The sequence below is a fragment of the Elaeis guineensis genome, chromosome 4, assembly GCF_000442705.2.
Source record: "Elaeis guineensis isolate ETL-2024a chromosome 4, EG11, whole genome shotgun sequence".
Lineage (NCBI taxonomy): Eukaryota > Viridiplantae > Streptophyta > Magnoliopsida > Arecales > Arecaceae > Elaeis > Elaeis guineensis.
This window is the reverse complement of record NC_025996.2, coordinates 56,325,385-56,346,186: the sequence shown is the minus strand read 5'-3', so window position 1 is coordinate 56,346,186 and position 20,802 is coordinate 56,325,385. Positions and strand designations below refer to the sequence as shown.

The 20,802-nt window shown below is 34.0% G+C and overlaps 1 protein-coding gene across 1 annotated transcript; it reads right to left on the bottom strand.

Annotated features, from left to right (window-relative positions):
* Positions 1-216: 216 nt before the first annotated feature.
* On the bottom strand, positions 217-7,560 carry LOC105042489 (pyruvate kinase, cytosolic isozyme). The gene is made up of 3 exons (XM_010919722.4): positions 7,077-7,560; positions 1,477-1,938; positions 217-1,285 (listed from the first exon to the last, which is right to left on the bottom strand). Exons 1-3 carry the CDS (start codon positions 7,332-7,334, stop codon positions 461-463), a joined length of 1,545 nt encoding a protein of 514 aa, XP_010918024.1. The 5' UTR covers positions 7,335-7,560; the 3' UTR covers positions 217-460.
* Between the last annotated feature and the right edge of the window lie 13,242 nt (positions 7,561-20,802).

Sequence of the window (20,802 nt, the reverse complement as noted above, 5' to 3'; positions counted from 1 at the left end):
CTTCTAGGTAATGCGGCTCTTCACCACCCTTCCTTGATACTAAAAATATACTAGATAATGGCTACATGATATGTTCTCCAAGCAAGGAGTTCGCTTAAACATGAATTTAAGAAGCAATAATACGATATTAGTCGACCAATTATTGGGATCCATGGCTTCAACTTTGAATATTGAATCCCAGCGACATTGTACGAGAGCACAAGTTTCCGATGGGCATGAATCCAAGCTCAGATACAACTTAAGCAGATGAAACTTTTAATGTTGCTGCCGATACAAGCAATTTCAAAAGAAGCAGGGCTCATTATTAAGAATTAAGAGCTCAACCACTAATATCCAATGCATTCTAGAAAAAATGCCTTCAACGTTGAGAATCCTACAAACAAAGCAGCAAGGAAAACCTGTTTATTGAGAAACAGGGTGAGCCCAGAATACCTCTCATCAATTTTATTTATTTATTTGATCATTTGTTGGATGACTTCACAATGCAGATCTTTATGACCGAAGCAGCTCCGATGCGGTGCAGTGCAACGACGGCATCCCCTGGTTTGCACAGCTGCCTCTGCACTGCTGCATTGAGTGCAGCCTCCAAGATGACCTCCGTCGACTCCGAGTCTGTTGCCTTGGCCGAACCCTCAGCCAGCAGAGGTACCAGCCCCCTGTAGATGAGGCTTTGCCTCGCAGGTGCTTCATTGCTGACCGTCCAATCAAATGAATCTGTTGTCAAACTTGGGACTATCACTGACATGATCGGGACTGCCGGACGATACTTGGCCACCAGCTTTGCAGTAGTCCCTCCACGAGTCAAGACCACAATCAACGATGCCTTCGCCTTGTTCGCGGTACGAACAGCCGATGACGCAAGGCTCTCTAATGGGCTCATGGGCAGAGGAGTAGTCTGTATCCTCCCCTTGAATATGGCACCATAGTCAAGGGAGGACTCTGCCTCAACACAGATCTTTGCCATGATCTTCACTGCCAGCTCAGGATAAGCTCCAGCAGCGCTCTCACCGCTAAGCATGACGCAGTCGGTGCCATCAAGAACAGCATTGGCAACGTCAGTGGCCTCAGCACGAGTTGGGCGCGGGGCCTTGATCATCGATTCAAGCATCTGGGTGGCGGTGACAACAGGCTTGCCCACAAGGTTGCATTTGTAGATCATCATCTTCTGAGCAAGAAAGATCTTCTCAATGGGAATCTCCATCCCAAGGTCACCTCGAGCAACCATGAAAGCATTAGTCTCCTTCAGGATTTCATCAAAGTTCATCACGCCTTCCTGGTTCTCAACCTTCAAACCCACCATGAACAACATAAAATTAGGAAAAGGTATTATTCATTGTGAGGAAGATTTTATATACGTAGAATTTCAGAAGCTAATTCAGATATAAGCATTAATACTCTAAAACAAAGAAATTGTCAGCAAAAGTGCAGAGCAAATAGCATGCCAAGATGCTTAGGCTAGTCAAGGGTCAAACAAACCTTTGACATCAGTATTATATTCTTTGCATGAGGCCCAAGAAACTCCCGAACATTAACAAGATCAGACCCCTTGCGCACAAATGAGAGAGCAATCATATCAATATTGTTTGGCACACCCCATCCCATGATGTCTTCCTTATCCTTCTCCGTCAATGTGGGAAGATCCACAACAACACCAGGCAGATTGACATTCTTTCTTTCACCTAAAAGAGCAGTGTTTTCACAGCGGCATCTCACGGTCCCACCATCTGGGTTGCATGAGAGGACAGTCAGGGTTATAGTACCATCAGCACACAAGATGGTACTTCCAGGCTCTAGGTCATGAGGGAGTTTCTTGTAACTCATACTAATCATGTTCTCATCACCCTTGATGCTGTAATCGGTGGTCACTGTGATTTCCTGACCCTCGTTCAGTCGAATAGGCTTCCCATCCTTCAAGAAACCAGTGCGAATCTCAGGTCCCTGCAACAATAAAACTAAAAGATTAAGAGGAGCAGGCAGATACTGCAAGCAGATGCAAGAACAACAGCCAGCACGACCTGTAGTCTAGTAACATGTAGATCCAAGAGTTCATCAAGCTAAAATCTAGCAAATATTTATAATGTCTTGTGACCAGGTTCTCTCTGAAATTTCATGTGACCTACAAGAGCATTGATCTTTTGGAAACCATGTCCATAATAGGGCACATGATTACTACTATCTTTGGAGAATAGGATGTTCATTAGAACATGCATACTGTTAATGTGCAAAATGATTGCAAGAACATTCATGATAAATTAAGAATTTAATTACTACACAGAGTACAATTACTTCTAGTTAATTTAGAACAGAAACAAGATAAGACATTATGTCTTAGGGAAAATTTATTGGTTCAGAAATTCAAGAAAAACATCGAGATGTACAGAGCCAACAGAAAACACATGAAATTCATGGAGATGTTAGTAAATATGTTACAAATTTCCAGTTCAAATCTGCACATACATTGATGCAGATCACTCATTATCAAAGAACAAGCTATTTACCCAATGCATGTGCAGTGAGGATAATGCAATTGGTATCCATCATACTACATCATAACAAATTGATTCAATTAACTACCAACCAGTAAACAATTTAGTCTAGCATATGAGACATTCTAATGCAAATCAGCATCATAAAATACTTCAGTTGGGCCTTTTGGGTAATTCTCTATTAGAAATAAAAATATATTTTTCTGAATGAAAATTTCATTTCTTCTATGTCCAGAGGAACAGTATTGGTTCAATAAGCTTAAGCTATATAAACAAAAACAGAGATTTCACTACCTGACAACTAGTATTCCAGATACTATGTCAGAGCCCTCAGACCTAAAAGTAGCACCAATTTGCAGAGGGTTGATGCAAGGATCAAAAGATGCTCGCAAGAAATTCTCAGAATTTGATAGGCCAGAAATGCAATCCATACTGAAACCCATATTGATCGGACAAAGCTTAATGGACAAGCTCAAGTTTAGAGAGACAAGGAATAACACAGACAAAGATTAAATGAGGATCAAAACAAAACTGTTTCATGCTGGAAATGAAGACCTGACTTGGTGAATCAACAGCAATGTAATTTCATCATGTACAAAGCTCAATTATCATTTACTTCTCCAACCATTTTACTTTTTAAAGGAAAGCAAATGTTGCACCAAAAGTTAAAATTATGATTATTTGCAGTAAATATTTTTAAGACCACATTTCCTGGGAACACATCTCTGGATGCTAGCTAGCTAAGCTCTAGAGTCAATTTCACTATTTTATCAGGAGATCATCACCTTTTAATGACCTAAGACTTTTGAACCATATAATTGCATCAGTTCACATTTTTTTCCCTCCTAGCATTTAAAAGAAAAGGCATATATGCACAGGACAGTCACTTGAAAACTAAATATCTTATAATTTTGATTGGATATAACTTCAAATGGTCTTACACCTTTGTATTAAACTGTATAGTTAAAAATGTAAAAAACTTACTTAATCTTAAAGTACACAATGGTTAATTATTTTAATAAGTATAAATTTCCTATGAAGCAAAGTGGACATAGCTAGCAAAATTTACACATCTTTAATCACACACAGGTATGTGTGTATGCACAGTGTGTACATACGTGTGCCTGTATACATGCATATTCAGTACCAGTAGAGAAAAGGTAGGGAAGTTGTGTTTGCTGCTACTTTCCAAAGTCCAGCGATTACAACGAATGGTGTAATATTAACACACTGGATTGCTTTTTTCAGCAATACTGGTAACTCCTATTGACCTAGTTATAGGATAATACAATCCAGTCCTCTTGTGCTTCAGAAAGAATCAAGCTTTAGAACATTTACAAACAACACAGTATGAATTTAAAGATACAAAACCACAAGTAGTGCTACCATCAACCTTCTGGCTTTCTCTAATATAGATCTCGTACATGAATGATTAAACAAAGGTGCTCTCTCTCATTTCTTCTATATTTCAACTATTTCAGAACTCATTAACTTGGTATAAAAATTCCTCTGAAATGGTAATCCGATTGCAAGAAAAACATTAGTTCTTTTGTATCACCTTCCTTCCCACAAAATATTGTTCTTGCTGTAAATTATTCTCTTGTTCTCCTCTTTTCTCCCAATCTTTCTTACGCCCTCATGTTTTTTCTCCCTTCGTTTTTGTATTTTCTACCTTGTCCAGTGTTCTCGTATACCTCTCTTTCCTATCAAAACACAGGCTTACCTGAGTATGCACTAGTAAAATAAATGCACATTAACAATTTTTTAATTAGATCAGCACCTATTAGCACCTTCAACCGAACCTTATTGCACAGTAGCATCTGCATTTGAAAGGCCCCACATTTCTGATAAAAAGATCATGTTTTTAAACAAATTTGTAATGATACACACATTTTATGTTCCATGCAGTGACCATTTAACGTTGCTGATTTCTTCACTATTTCGTTTATCTGGACTATCTACCTGGTTTTATTTGGTACCATGCAATTGTGGAAAGTTCTAGAAGTTCCATTAGATTACGTTCCCAGTAAATTTTGATTAAGGGATTTTGGTTGAAAAAAAACATGCTTGTAGGACACCATAGCATAAGCCTAAATGAAGTCACCATCCACCTCCTTTTGATTGATGCCGTTTCCTTTTGGTTGATATCACTTCCTAACTTGAAGGCCAATATGTTACCATATATTGTCTTATACTTGAGACTTTTACCACAATGTTTGAACATGAATAGCTCTCGGTCATAACCACATTGTTGACTTGTCTGACCACCTACACTTAATTTGATGAAATCAACCAAAACTTATAAAGTCCACTTTCATTACATGCAAGACCCAAAACTGGATCTTGCTATCTATTACTCACTTCTTTAGAACTTGCTTCCAGCACATTCCAGTAATTGCATGCAACCATTTATAAAGCTTATGTATCATAGACCACTTAAACATTTAAAAACCTTCCATGTCCACTTTCAAAGAGCCTCAATGGCAAATCTTCATCAAAATGCAGAAGGAAGAAAAGCAGATGTTGGCCAGTCAGAACTTTATGAAACCTAAATGCTGTATGCTAGAAAATTGTTAGAATTTGATAAAACTTCTTCCTTTCACCAAATATTTTTCTCTTCTTTGTAAAGATTGAACAGATTTTGACCTACATTGGCCCTAGTCATGGATCCAACCTCTTGCCTGAATTCCTTAAATCTGAATTTTTTTAATAATATTAAGAGATGAGTTCAAATGACACTTATTTTCAAGATACTACTGAATATAACAACATATTGGACAGCCTGCTCGGAATGCATGATAAATTGTGTAACAAAATGGAAGGAGCAACAAATTCTATTGATTGAGACATAATCAGGAAGCTACACAGGGTGACCAATCTGAATGAGATAATCAACAAAAGGAACAAAGAGTGAATTTGCAAAAGTAAGCTTGAAGGTTCCACTAATGTGCACGAGTAAGACCTTTAATGATAATTTCTGAAAATAGTGCACTTATGGTGTATCCACCAAAAATGCACACAATACACCAGACACCATGCTAGTCCCTTGACTCAAGTCAGATACAAATCATTTTTAGGATAAACTTGCATTTATTGCAAGGTATAAATTATGCATTAATCATATACATGTTTCATCACAAAGCACAATAGTTGCACTAAAGAAATGGAAGAAGTCAAGTAGGCAAGGATATCTTCTTTCAAGTTCAAGCCAATTCGTCTTACCCAACCAAATTCTTACTAATAAAGAAGGCAGGATCGACATGAATTGTCCAGGGCATACAACACTGAAGGGTTATCAAGAATGATAGGAGTGCATGTAATAGACGATAGGAAAAGCGGCTAAATTTTCAGCCATAGGGCTTGGATCTTAACCCCAAGCATATGATTCAAATGGAATCAGACAAGGGTAACATAAAAGGTTTTTTGATAAAAGCTGACAAGCCCTCACAACTCATCAGACAAAGTCCATTTCAGGTATTGGTGGCTTATGCATTCAGTGATTTTGCACTGGACATCCGCAAAAGGATTATTATTTGGCTGGATGAACTAGAGAACAAACATATCTGTTGAATTCCATCTTTCCTTCTCCTGCCAGAGCTGTCAAAGGAGAATTCATTGTATCTTTATTGTGGATACTATAATAGCATAAACCAACCTTTGCAGATATCTCTGTTTGGAATTAAACAACTGTATGTTAAATCATCAAACTAAGAAGACCTTCAACTTGAGATAAAGAAAAACTTCAATCTATTTTTCTGAGGCAATAACTCATCAGCAACTATTTTGGGCTTAAACACTGTTAAAGGTTATCTTATTATGCCCAAGAACTTCATTTAGTGGACAATGGCTGTCAGACGTTGTAAAAACCAGATCTTAGATTTGGGATTTCAAGGGATTCCGCTTTGTCTGAGAGACTGGAATTTTTCCCAACTATAACTAGAACATTGCATGAATAAGAAATCAAGATTAATTGGAAGCAAAATAGTTTTATACATAAGAAGGTGGCCCTTTTTGGTACATGTCACAACTAATCTCAGTCAGTCTACAACTATATATTTTTTTCTTCTATTGCGACACGAAATTACTAATAGAAATAGGCATATGGATTATAAATCAGGAGGCCCTTATGTAACATGATTCCACAGATCCACCACTCGAGGCACAATGAGTTAGAGAACCACAGAAAGATTTATTTCTACTTAGCAACAAATTTTTGCACACTTCCTTACGCTATTTGAACCAAACATTATATGAAAATTTAAAATTGAAAAAAAGAATGATCTCCCATGAACCAACAAGCAGAAAACGACAAAGATCATTCACCAATTCCTAATAGTTTAATCAGCTGGCTTTACCTAACCACAAGCTAACGATAGTATCATCGTCACTGTTGAGAAAGATGGAACACAAACTAATACCAAACACAATGCACCAAAACGATATCTCGAAAACACAAAGATGACCACCATGAAACACTATTCAATTCCTTGTAAAGAAGCAGTCGCATCACAGTATCTACCTCAAAATCAAATATACCTATAACACCAAAACGGCTACTGGCAAAACTTATAGAGAGAAGAGAAGGAAGACCTTGGTGTCAAGCATGACGGCGCAGAGGATCTGGGTGTTCAGCATGGCGGTGCGGAGGTTGTTGAGAGTCTCCTGGTGATACTCGTGGCTGCCGTGGGAGAAGTTGAAGCGGGCGACGTTCATCCCCGCCCGCAGCAACTTCTCCAGCATCGGCACCGACCGCGACGCCGGTCCAAGCGTGCACACGATCTTCGTCTTCGGCACCCGCCCATCGCTCGGCAGCTCCTTCAATATCCCCTCTATATCTATGTTCGCCATCCTTTCCTCCCTTCTCTCTCTCTCTCTCTCTCTCTCTCTCAACAGCTAACCCCCAACACAAAATAAACAAAATCCAAGTAAAAATAGTGAAAAGAAAGCAAGAGAAAAATGGTGCAAAAAAATGGGATCCAAGAAATGAGATTAGAATCTATAAATTAAAACAAAAAAAATCTGTCCCTTCTCCAAATATTTATAGGAAATGGGATGGCTCGCGAGCCGCGGGTGGGGTTTGACCAGTGGGAAGTGCGTTCCTTCGATTCTTTGAGCTATGATTTCGATGGACTTCGTCCTTCCGCCCACCGAACCACGGGAGATGGGGATGCATTCGGTGGATCAGGGGAGCCAGCGGAAATGGATTCGAATCTTGGATGGATACGCCGTGACGGATTAGCTGGTGCAATCTCAGCCGTTGTGTCAGTGAACTCCTGCACCGAGATGCGAGAAAGATGGATCTGGCGAAACAGCGGCGGGGGCAGCTGCTGGTGTTCTATGGGCGCAGCTGAAATAGGATACCAAAGAAATGATTTTGTGCGGTTTCGGACCGCTGCCATCTACGACGGGTAGCACATCATGTGATTTATCTACTCAAAAAATAGGTACGGTTTTTTGCTGCCGGTCTTCTATGGCAATTGGCGGTTGGCACACCGGACGATGTCTTAAAAACCGGTTAATTGTAGATTAATGATGCTATTGGATTGCAGGAACAGGAGCGATGGATTCATGATGATGGTCAGAGCAACATCGTGGTGGTAGGTGAAGCGATCTTTCGGTCCTGTCAACCAGAAGGGTAGGGCTACAAATATAAACTTGGGCATCGGGCTATGTCTGATTCGATCCGCTTCGATCTAAATTTATCAGATCAAATATTGTAGTGGATCGTATCAGACACGGTTTATCTGATAAATGGGTCATACGGCATGGCCAAAAGATCTAAACATCCGTCCGACTGGCCTAGGCCCAAAATTGACAGATCATATCAGACACAGTTCATTAACATGTTCGAATGGTTAATTTAAAATTATTTTTTATTTTTTTAAAGGTTTAATTATTATTTTTTATTTTTATCATTTTGATCTTCCAATCGTAAAAAAAAAAAAAATAAATTAAAAAATATTTTAAAAAAATAAAAATTTTAAAACTTCTATAAATAGATCCTTCCATTTCATTTCACTATATTAATTCATCAAACTAATTCTCTCACTCTCTAATCTTCTACTCCTATTTATTTCTCTTCTAGTAATTCTCTGTTTCGTTCAATATTTAGAAATAGAATTATGTTTAGTAATTCAAGAATTATACAAGAAGAGAAAACTCTTCCTTTTAGAGGTCAGCTCTTCGATTACTCCATTCTACTCTTTTCGACTGTACTCCGATCTATCTCTTCGACTCTACAAATTCGGCTCTCCTATCTTTTTTTAATTTATTTCCTAATCTATTTTATTTTATAAAAAATATTTTTTAAAATAAAAACTTTAAAAACATGTCGTGTCAAATGGATCATAGGGGTTAGCATGCAGGCCGTTGATACCGTGTCTGGCCCATCAGCCATGCCAGCCCAGGCCTTGAAGGCCGTGCGGGTCTAGACCGTGGGCCACCAAATTTCTAGCCCAGCCCGCCCCTAGAATTGGGCCATGCCATGGCACAGCCTCTATAGTGCTTGGTGGGCTGTGCCAGTCACGGTCGATGCCCAACTCTAGCTACGATGGAGGAATTGCTTACAAACTCGCGGTGTAAATCAGCCAAACAGTTTACGAGTTGATCAAACTTGATTTGGATCTAAATTTCATTCAACTCAAATAGCTTAAATAAATTTATGAGTCAATTAGAGTGACAAAATATTGAGTTTAATAATATAATATTTTATTTATAATATATATTTATGAATTAAATATATTAAATATAATATTTATATATTTTTTAATATGATATATCATTTAAGATTTGAGCTTGAATCCGAGTATAGCTCGGTTGATATGCAAGTTGAATCGAGTTCAAGTTAGGATATTAACACTTGATCAACCTCAAGTCGAGTTTTGAATCTCAGTATTTTGAATCAAGTCAAACGCGAGCCTCTAACTATTCGATTTGACTCAACTCAATTGCACCATTAATTATAAACTTTTATAGTTCGTATACATCCACAATTATTTGTTTATTTTGATGTATTTATTTCTTTGTAAGTCTTATAATGGATTTGAAGGAAATTAGTAAACTGCTTTGAATGATTATTTTTTAATTATTACTCAACAATCATGAAAATTTTGGAGATTTATCGATTTAGAAGAAACTTTTAACCCATTGGTGCAAGTATGCTTGGGTTTCTAAATTGGCCAATAGGACTGACTTAACCCATTTAGATCATGATTATAAAAACTCTCCCCCAAAGAATGATGGTTCTTTTTATGATCCCATGTTATGTCTAATAGCCTTTAATATTTGGCATTTACTTGTCCAAACATCGTATCTTCCCTAAGTCAGTTAAGTCATAAACAGATCAATCAGTTACAAATCGGATCAAAAAAATTTAAATATAAATCAAACTAAAATCTAAATTTATTCTATTTAATGAATAGATTATCCGATCTGACCCTTTCAAACTGTTTTATAAATAGATAATCTATTTATTCAAGCTGATCGGACCTGTTTAATTTGTTTATCCAATGACCTTGAGCTCTTGGCCCAATATTGTTGGACCTATTAAGCCAACCTGAAAGCTAACCTGTTAAACCTATTAATCAAACCTGTTTAATAGATAGAGCCGGTAGTAATAGGCTATTACGTGCATCAATAAAAAGAATCAAAATCTGAAATATAAACAAAGCAACAAAACAGAAACACAAAACATAGCTGCTAAATTTTTTTGCTTAATAGCCTGTTAGAAATACAAAACAAATATTTAAAAAAAAAAGACATAAAAGACAAGAAAATTTACATGAAAAAGGATCTCAATCTACAAAGGAATCGAGCAAGTAGACAACGTCACAAACAACAAAACATAGCTTCCCGTCTTCATTGGATGGCAAACAAAAACAACAAACATCAAAATACCAGACTTAAGGGGAAACAGTAACAACAGTAAACTAAAAAGAAACAACACTTAGCTGCTGATCTTCATTGGGTATGGCACAAAATCATCTTCATCAGTTCATCCTTGTGAAACTTCTGCATCCAGGGAGTTGGTCTCTTCGTTGTATGACTTCCAAGAAAACCCTCCCACCCATTCCCTTTTCATCTGCGAGGATAGAGCTCCAACCTGCATAATAATGATCATGTAGCAGCGTGCTGCAAATCATGGATTTCAATTTCTAACTGAATCTTTTAGCAGTATCTAGAACTAGTTTTCTAATCAAATTGATGAGTAGCATACCAAAATACTTTGCTATAAAACCAAACAAATGTTGCATAATATGAATTCTCTTAAGACAAAATGGTGGAGAATTGTGTGAAAGAGATGTGAATGCCCAATGTGCAGCAAGAAGAATTAGAACATAAGCACAATGACTCGATCATTATAAGTCTCTTACCTTCGTAGTGTCGAAAATTATGGTTTTGCAGTCCGGGAGTATGCTGATGGACCAAGGGAGAAGATCACAGTGCGTTCTATTGAAAGTTATCCTTCCATATGAACTTGTGTTGTTTGGCAAGGAACGCAGCACAAGCTCCTGACTTTGACCGAAAAACATGTGCCTGGAGAAAAACAATAATTATATTTTTAGTGTTTCAACAATAGCTGGTAACTTAAAGTCTGAAGAACAAGTAATTAAGTAATAGATATGGTTAGGGAAGAACCAAATGCTTTGTGAAAGTTCTGTTTGGATGAAACATTCTTGGAGATCTGTTTGGATAGTCTTCTGAAAACTGAACAGTGTGTTTTAACATTCCTAGAAAACTCAAAGATTTTATATGTAAGGAAAACTGATTTAAGTCATAGAATGAATATAGGATAAGCAAACAATTTGAAATTATAACCAGGGTATATCTGAAATTAATTCCCTCATGAAACAAGAACCTAAATTCTAATCATGACTACAATAATAACTTGTCCAAAAAAAAAAAGAACCTACTTCTACCAAAAAAATTGAAGAACCTACCAAAAGAAACTATCAAATAACTATAAATATAAAAACAAACTATAAATATCAAGCACCTAATAATTAATAACTACTACCATAATTCCGTAACAATAATTATAGTCAAACCGAAACAAAAAAGAAGTCTCAAACTATGGTACAAGTAACATCCATAGTCAAAATGCAACATAACATTTCCAACCAAAACACATGACCAACATAAGTTTAGAAAAAGTATCCATGGCCATGATCAACTTTCTATTTGTGTTGTTTCGTACTTCAACTTCCCAAATTTACATGAATCTATAATCCCAAAATTTGATGCTTAGTAAAGGAAAACAACAAAAAAAATAAAATTGCCGAAAATTGAGGTGATTGGGCTTTCTTGAAGGAACTTCAATTCATAACATCTTTTACAATCTTATCTAACTCATATTCCAAAACATCTATATTAAAATATTACAATAATTAAAAATAAACTATTAGCAATGTACTTAATGAAATGGATACCTTTTTCTCCTGAACACCTAATCTCAAGTGCAAATCAAGACCTCAGTAGTATCCGATTTAAATACACTATGGTACTTATCAAATACTTGTCTATCTATACTAAAAGCAGATTCAGAGGCAACTGTGGATATTAGAATAGTTAAAATATTATGTATCATAAGAGGAAGTTTAGGATATCGAAACCAATTGCTTTCAAAAAATCTAGGATATCCACATGGGACTTCCTATCAACTATAGACTCATCCAAATATTATCCCAATTGAGACTTCTGTATAGCATTTACAAAATCGAAGCTTTCAAATATATCAAAATTTCATATTTTTGAAAAATATTAGTTATTTACTAGAAACAATACCATATATACTAATACAATATATTTATTTTGAAAAAAAAGTTTTAAGTTGCATTAAAAGCATCCAATTTTGTAAATGGTTCAAAAGCCTGATAAGAAATACTACCATCCATGCCTCTATGAGTTGATCGTAGTTGGTAGCTTTAAGAGAAGCAAGCCTATATTAATTAAAGAGAAAAAACATACAATCATGAATGCGCATGCCCTCTGTATACTTATATATATCCCTTCAATTTCTTATAACAATATTCCACAAATTGAAATTTGTACTGAGTATCCAAAATGATTGTCATGGCCAAGATTAAGCTATTATCTGACCAATATTTTTTAAATTTTTTATACATCTATTATGTTATTCTTGATATGAAAAGATCTACACGCCACATCCCTTGCCTTAAAATAAGCTCAATCAAGAAAACTTGAGAAAAATATAGGTATATAGGATATCTAACTCTTGAAAATACTAAAGTAGGATCATAGAATATACTTAACAACCTGCTATTCTTATCTTTTCCCTAATCATCTTTAGATGGATAGTGCTTATAACTAAAATCACTTAGTTTTATATGAAGAAATGTACAGTGTAAAAAAAAAAAGCACTCTCTAACATCAAATAAATTAAATTCTATCTTGCAGGAATATCTTGCCTTAAGCCCTTTATACTTTCTAAAAGAACTTGTGGAATACATTCCAAAAAATTTTATTCCCAAACTTGTGAACCTATCACATATTTAATATTTTTACGAATCTCAAAGTTAGATTCACCTATCTCCTTTAATCTTTCTTGTATAATTAAGCTAAAAATATGAGCACAATATCATATATGAAAAAACTCACCATTTGAATAAAGTGCATTCTAAAAAATTAAGTTAGATCTTTAGCATGTTAATAAAAACGTTATTCATTGATGCATTATCCAAAGTCATGCCATAGAGTTTCTTTTCAATTCCCCATCCAATCAATAAATTATAAATTCTTTCACATAAAGATGTGCCATTATGTAAAGGAGGCGTGAAATGGAAGTTAAAAACTTTCTTTTGCAACATCTGTTATTCATCAATAAAATGGGTGGTTAAATATAAATATCCATCAATAGTAATAGAGGTCCATAAATCTAAAGTCAAACTAATCCTAGAAGGAATTGAAAGTAACCATAATACTGAGTTTTTGCTTCTCTTTTTTATCCAATTTCAATAATCAACCTTTATAGTATTCCTAGATATTAACTTGGTATCCTCACAAATATAAGTAAATAAAGATCTAATGCCTTCAATGAATTGAAATGATAGATTATGCTTCACAATTGCAAATGTTAGCAATTTATGAAATTTTTTGAAATAAAATTTATTATAATGCATTGACATAGGCCCTTTGGATTGAGATAAGATTATCTATCCTATAGATATTAACCTTTCTGCAACCCTCTATATAACATTTCAAATTTTTAGTATTAACCTTGCCACCATATAGATATTCTACACTATAATTCTCGGACTTACATCTTTGAGTTGTCTCATTTATATAAAAGAATTGATAAATCGATGAAGTTAATTTTTTTTTTACTTTTCTTTGTGCAGAGTCATGTACTACCACTATGCTTGAACTTGAAGAGATCGATTCATTTGCTCTATCATCCTTATTCTCCAACTCCATATATTCATGTTGAAATCTTTATCCATTTAATATCAAATAATTTAAAATTATATCGAAAGATTAATCTAGAAAGAAACCAACATATATAAGTACCAAAAATATTTAGAAAAGCAAAGGGAAGAGGAAGACAAGGCTCAAATTCATCATTCAAAAATTAAATGCAGCTAAATCAAAATAGTTGCAATCGGTTGCCTATGGAAGCAAGCTATTAAAGATTGCTTGCTGTCAGAAATAGTTGATTATTGCTTTACATATCAGTAAAAACTCGTCTAACAATCATCCCAGCCTCTTCATATGAACATAAAAGCAAAGGAAAGAGGAAGAGTAGGCTAAATCATAATAGTTGCAATCAGTTGCCTATAAAAACAGGTCATCTAAGATTGCTTACCATTAAAAATAGTTGATTCTTACTTTACGAATTAGCAAAAATTTATTTAAGATCCATCGTAGCCTATTTATACCAACAAGTAAGAAAAAATTAAGCATGTAAATTATGAATAGAAAAAATCAAGTTGAAGAATGTGCATGACTGACATGACCGAACATCACCAATTTATAAACTAAGCAATTACAAGTAACTTGTATAAATTGCACTAAGATTAATTTTTTGGTATTTTTGAATGATTAATGAAGATAGCACTCAAGAAATTCAACCCTCAAGGTAAGAAATAATGAAAAATTAGAACAATTAAGGTCTTGACATGGAACAAGTAATTGCCATAGCAGCATTTATTTTCAATGTTAATGAAGTTGCTACAAATAAATCCATGCAATTCAAATGAATATCAGAGAAAACAACATCATAAAAGAAATACAAAGATCTATAGAACAAGGTATAAGAGTGGGAGCAAAACAATGATCTTGCCATTATTTCTTTGGGAAAAATAACAAACCATGATCTCCCAACAAAAGATTTGTGACCTTAACAAGTTGATTCACCATATATTAAAATCCCCAACATGCAATCTTCACTACAATAATTTTGATTTTTAGCAATGAAAAATTTAGCCACAAGTTGTTTTACTTTCATCATTAAAAATTTTTAATGATAAAAAATATTTCATCAGTAGGTGGTCACTAAAGATATCATGGCTAAAAATTTTAGTGGCCAAAATATAATTCCATAAGAAAAAACTACTACATTTAGTGATGAAATATGAATGGTTATTAAAGATAAATATTAATGATGATTGTATTTATGGCTAAAGATAAAAAAATGATTATTAAAGAGCAGAAAAATGATGACTTAATAAGAAATTAATGGTCAAAAAGAAGTTTTAATGAGAATTTAATTTGTCATTAATTTTTTTTTGTGACAAATTTTTATTGATCATAACAAGATGGTACAATTTGTCATGAAATGGAAATGGTCATTAAAGATATACATTTGTAACGATTTTTTTGGACAAAAGATTAAAAATTTTTTGTAAATAATTCATCAAAATAATTTTTTTTATTTTAAATTAAGGTTGTGCCTATCCATTTTGAATGGATTTGAATGGAGATCTTATGAATCTAAAATATATATATATATATTTATATTTTTTATTATATAAGCCTCTATAAGGAATCAAACATAAGATCTATTGAATATTTGCCTACTACTTAGCCAACATGATAATATTAAGTTCTTATATGAAGTCATAGTTTATTAAACATATTTAAAATTTTTTATATTATAAAATATTCTTATTTCAAATATATTATGATATATTTTTTATTAATTAATTTTTTAATAAAAATATAATCATCTTCTTTTCTAAAATCTTTTAAAAATAGATAATTCATGACTCCTTTTATTTATCTTATAATTAATAAATAATAATATTTAATATATAAAACTTTTTAATATTTTATATTATATATTTTATTTAAATTGGACTGGTGATCCAAATTATTGGTTAAATCATTTTCCATACAAGTTTTAAATAATTATAACTTAGCCTATTGATTTTGGTACGTTACTTTTAATATTAATCATGTCAAATTAAGTTGAACATAAATATTTAATTCATAAAAAATTTTAACTAAAAATAAAATCTATAATCAATTTTATAAAATTGAATCTTGATTTAATAGTTTAGTGAATTTGAAAAATTCATCAAGTATCTGATTAAAATTATATAGTATTAGGTACATCTTATCATTTTTTAATCTTTCTTTAACTCTCATGATAATTGACTTGATTTTAACAATATACCAAATACAAAATCAAGGTTCACATTTTATTTTAGTGATTAACATATGTATTATTCAAATATTCACTATTAGAATATAAAGTTTTACTGACATGGCTAAATGGGAGCCCTGACAGTCTATCACCAATGTCAATTTCTTAGTCATCGGAGTGCCTTTCGCATACAATGCTATCTTAGGATGATAGATCAGTTCATTAAATATGATATAAAAAATATTAAAATTTTTATTATTTAATTTTTATTATTTTATATTAGATATTTTTTATGTTCTTTTTTAAAAATAATTAATTATGAAGACTTAATCATAAAATATGCAACAGCTCTCAAATATGTGCAGATGAAGCTCAAGTCCAAATTTAAGCCTGTGAGGTACACAACACGCGAAGATATATGGATATGTGATAAGGATCTAATGAATATAAAAAAATAAATTATTTTTGATATGAGCCATGACAGACAAAGCTTTTCACGTGGTATACAGAAATTCCTCACATGGTCTAATTTTTTGAGTATTTAAATATAAGGACGGGACCCATTGCTTTGTGCTGTGCATTAATTGCATAAAGAAAATAAGCGTGGGTTCAAGCTGGGCATTTTTGCGGGCTTCTGTTGCACATCACAGTGGGCGAGCGAGTGTGAATTGAGCACGGCTCGTGGTCTTCATGCATGAGCTTGGAGTGGCCTGAATGAATGGATGCAGCGATTTTGAAAGGGCTGGGATGCATTATGGGCCTTGGGGTATTTCGATGCGGCTTGTACATAGGACACGGGAAGCCGAGTGTGGAGGAAGATGAATGCGGCTAGGATGAAACGGGCACACGGTTATGCACATGAACAGCTGGTGTGCAGGCCCGAGGCATGAACGCGGCGAGCAGTTCAAACATGGAAACAGATGCAAGATGTTGGGACGTAGAGGTAAATGCAATGGATTGTTGATGATGCAAAGCGAATGTGATATTAAACATGTGATATGAAGTCTATAAAAAGAAAGTTAGGAAATGAAAAGAGTACATCGAATATTTTATCTTTCTATCTGGCTACTACTGTTCTGCATGCTTAAACCCCATACACACTATCCTCTCTTCATCTCTTCTTCCACATCAAGATCTCCATCATCAGTCTCTCCACACCTCCACACAAATCTACCACCCACCATCTTTTCTCCCTTTCCCTTGCCATCCAAAGTCGCCTTCCATCCCACTTTCCTCCACAAAACCTCTATGCCAAGATTCAAGTTGAAGCAATCCTCAAGCATGTGTGGCTAAAGGGCTGAGTTCTAGGCAAGTAGAAGAAATCTTCTAGTATGGATTGTAATTTTCTTTTCTTCATACTTTGCAATTTTTTTTTATACAATGAATAACATGTTCTCTTGTTCAGTTTTAATGAAATTTTATTTTTCTATGCATGAGATCTTGTCTTTGTATTAACATGCTTACTATTAATAAAGATCTAAATAGACTATATTTGTTGGGATGGGTTGTGATTGGGAGATACGATTCGTACTCAATAGTTTATGTTAGGGAGAAATCATTGAAAGTCATGTTCTGAATTTTTAGAAATTATATATTGAATAACTTATGATTCTATAGGGATAAATCATGATCAAGAGATACGATTCATGCTTTAAAGAAATAAGTTATAGTCATAACTAAGTTCTTAAAATTTAAATTTTTGCATTAAAAAGAATTATCACAACCATGCTAAAGGGATTCAAAAACCCAAAATGCCTTCAATTGATTCTTAAACCCCCAGTTAGCTAGTACTTGCTTTCTCTTATTTTAATTTGCTAGAATTAAATTTTTAACTTACTAAATTTTTTTAATCTACTTGCTGAAATTTCTATCTTAAAATTTTATTTTTAATTAAAATTGGAGTAACTTAGCCTACAATCTCTGAGGAAATCAACATCCGACTCACTGCTATTCTAACCAATAGTAAGATCAGTTTAATTTTATCTTTGGTGCTGTAACGATAAGCATCAAATTTTGGCATTATTATCGAAGATTGTAGCATAGTTGCTGTATTTTTCTGAAAAAGATATATTCTATTTTTTCATAATTAACTGCTTTATTTGTTTTTAGATTATTTGCTTTGTTTATTCCATTCAAACATTACTTTTCATTCTTTTTGCTCTAAATAGACTAATAAAAAAAATCCACTCATAATACTTTACTAAAATAGACAAATGAATTCAAATTTAAAAACTTTTCACTTATGCTTGGATATTTGATCTTTTGCATTGCATTCTCATAAAACATCTTAAGAGCACAACCTATAAATAAGATAAGATGAGGATTTGATCACCCTTCTTTAGCCCCAAAATCACATTCTTTGCATGTTGCACTAACCTAAGCCTTAATCTAAAATTAATTAGACATCAACTCTAAGGATTTTTGAGCTCATTAGGACAAGAAAATCTTAGAGTTGGATCGGATTAGAGTTATTCATTATGACTAATATCTAGAAAAGTGGTTCACAAACAATATTCTAAAGAAAGATGATTACTTAATTAGGTCCATTGCAAAAGTACGGAAAGCCTCCCATTAATCTTACACTTATCTGACTAGTAGTTATTGGCTGATCTTTTATCTGAAGTGCTTGAAAGGCAGCTTTGAAATCATTAGGAGCTGTTTAGATCTAGATAACCATAGTTAGGAGTGCTTGCTTAACTTGATTGCTAACCTACAAATATAAAATCCTAATAAAACTCTTCGTATCTACTTCTTAGATTTAAGACTCCTTAGGATCTCATCTTTAAAACTTCTCTCTCTTTTTTTTGAAAAAAAATTTCTTAAATTTTTTTAAAATCTTACAAGATTGCAACTTGGAAAAGAGAATCTAGTCATTTAGTGAAAATTGATTCAAACCCTACACTAATCCAAGAAATTTCTGAGTCTACAATGGGTGAAATAGATCAAGAACCTCAGGCCCTAGTAGACCTTTGCTATCCTATTGGGTTAGTCCAACCATCTTGTATCAGACTACCCCAAACCAATGCAATAAATTTTGAAATTAAATCTCAAATCATTAACATGCTCTCTAAATTCACTGGGAATGAAGATGCATATATTTTTATTAGAGAATTTGAGGAAGTATGTGATACCATGAGGATACACCAACTATCAGACGATGCTATTAAACTTAGGCTGATTAATTTTGTCCTTAAAAAAAATACTAACAAATGGTTATATAGTCTGCCCATCCACTTGATCACAACCTGAGATGGATTTGTAAAAATTTTCTTGAGAAATTTTTTTCCACATCATAAAACAATCAAGTTAAGAAACGAAATTAATCAATTCTATCAGTTAGGGGGTGAGTCTTTCTGGAAGTGTTTGGACCGATTTAAGGACCTATTGAGTCGATGCCCACATCATAGAATAAAAACATGGAGGTTATGCCAAATCATATATGAAGGTCTAGACCCAAGTTATAGAACTATGCTAGAGTCAATATGTCAGGACCAGTTTATGCATAAGAAATCCAATAAAGCTTGATAATGTTTAGAAGACCTAGCAAAAAAAAATCTACAGTAGGAAGCAACAAGAGAACCTACACCAACAAAAGGTGGTATATACCATGTCCCAACATCCCTAGTAGCAGAGGCCAAAATAGCGATCTTGATCCATAGAATTGAGGCCCTAGAACTTCAAAAACAACCCTAAGTAAACCAAATTATTGTGCCCATGTGTAATGGATGCAGTGCATCTGATCATGTCTTGGAGGATTGCCCATTATTAAGAAGTCCAATTGAAAATAGTATAGCACAGGTCAATGCTGCCTATCGGAGACTCATAAATAATCCTTATGCACCAACCTATAACCCAGGATGGAGGAATCACCCTAATTTTTCTTAATCACAAGGGTCAAACTTAAGTAAAACTTCCTTCAATCGGCCCCAACTAAGGCCTAATCAAGCTTTGAATAATCCACTAGGCTTTAATAATAATAATGAAAGAAAAATTAATTCTTTAGATAAAAGCCTAGAAATCCTAGTTAAATCTAATACCGAATTTATGTAGACAATGGCCAATTGTTAACGGCAAACACAGAAGCGATAGCTCGATTAGAAATACAATTAGGTCAGTTAGCCACTCCGTCAATAAAATAGAAAAGGATAGATTGCCAAGCCAACCCGAGGTTAATCTTGGGATTCAGAATAATCAAAAACTACAGCAAGGAGCCTTAATCAACCAATTAAATGCTATCCACATACTAAGATCTGGAAGACAAATAGATAATCATGTGGATACATTTGAAGATATAATAGAAAAAATAGAAGACCCACTATCTCAACCTCTGTCTGACTAGGGCCAGACTGAAGAACCTAAGGAAACAAAATCTGATTCACCAGCAGAGCCCTCACCAGAATTAGTTGGACCAATGCCTAAGGTTGTAGTATCATTTTCCAATAGACTTAGGTCCAACCAAAACTCAGTCTAATTAGATAAAATCTTGGAGGTCTTTAAGTAAGTTAAAGTAAACATTCCTTTATTAGATATAATCCAATAAGTCCCAACATATGGTAAATTCCTTAAGGACTTGTGTACTAAGAAAAAGACCACCAATATACCTAAGAGAGCCTTCTTAACAGATAGTGTGAGTTCACACCTATCAAACCATATGCCAGTGAAATACAAAGATCCAGGGTCTCCCACCATTTCATGTATTATAAGAAAAATCCT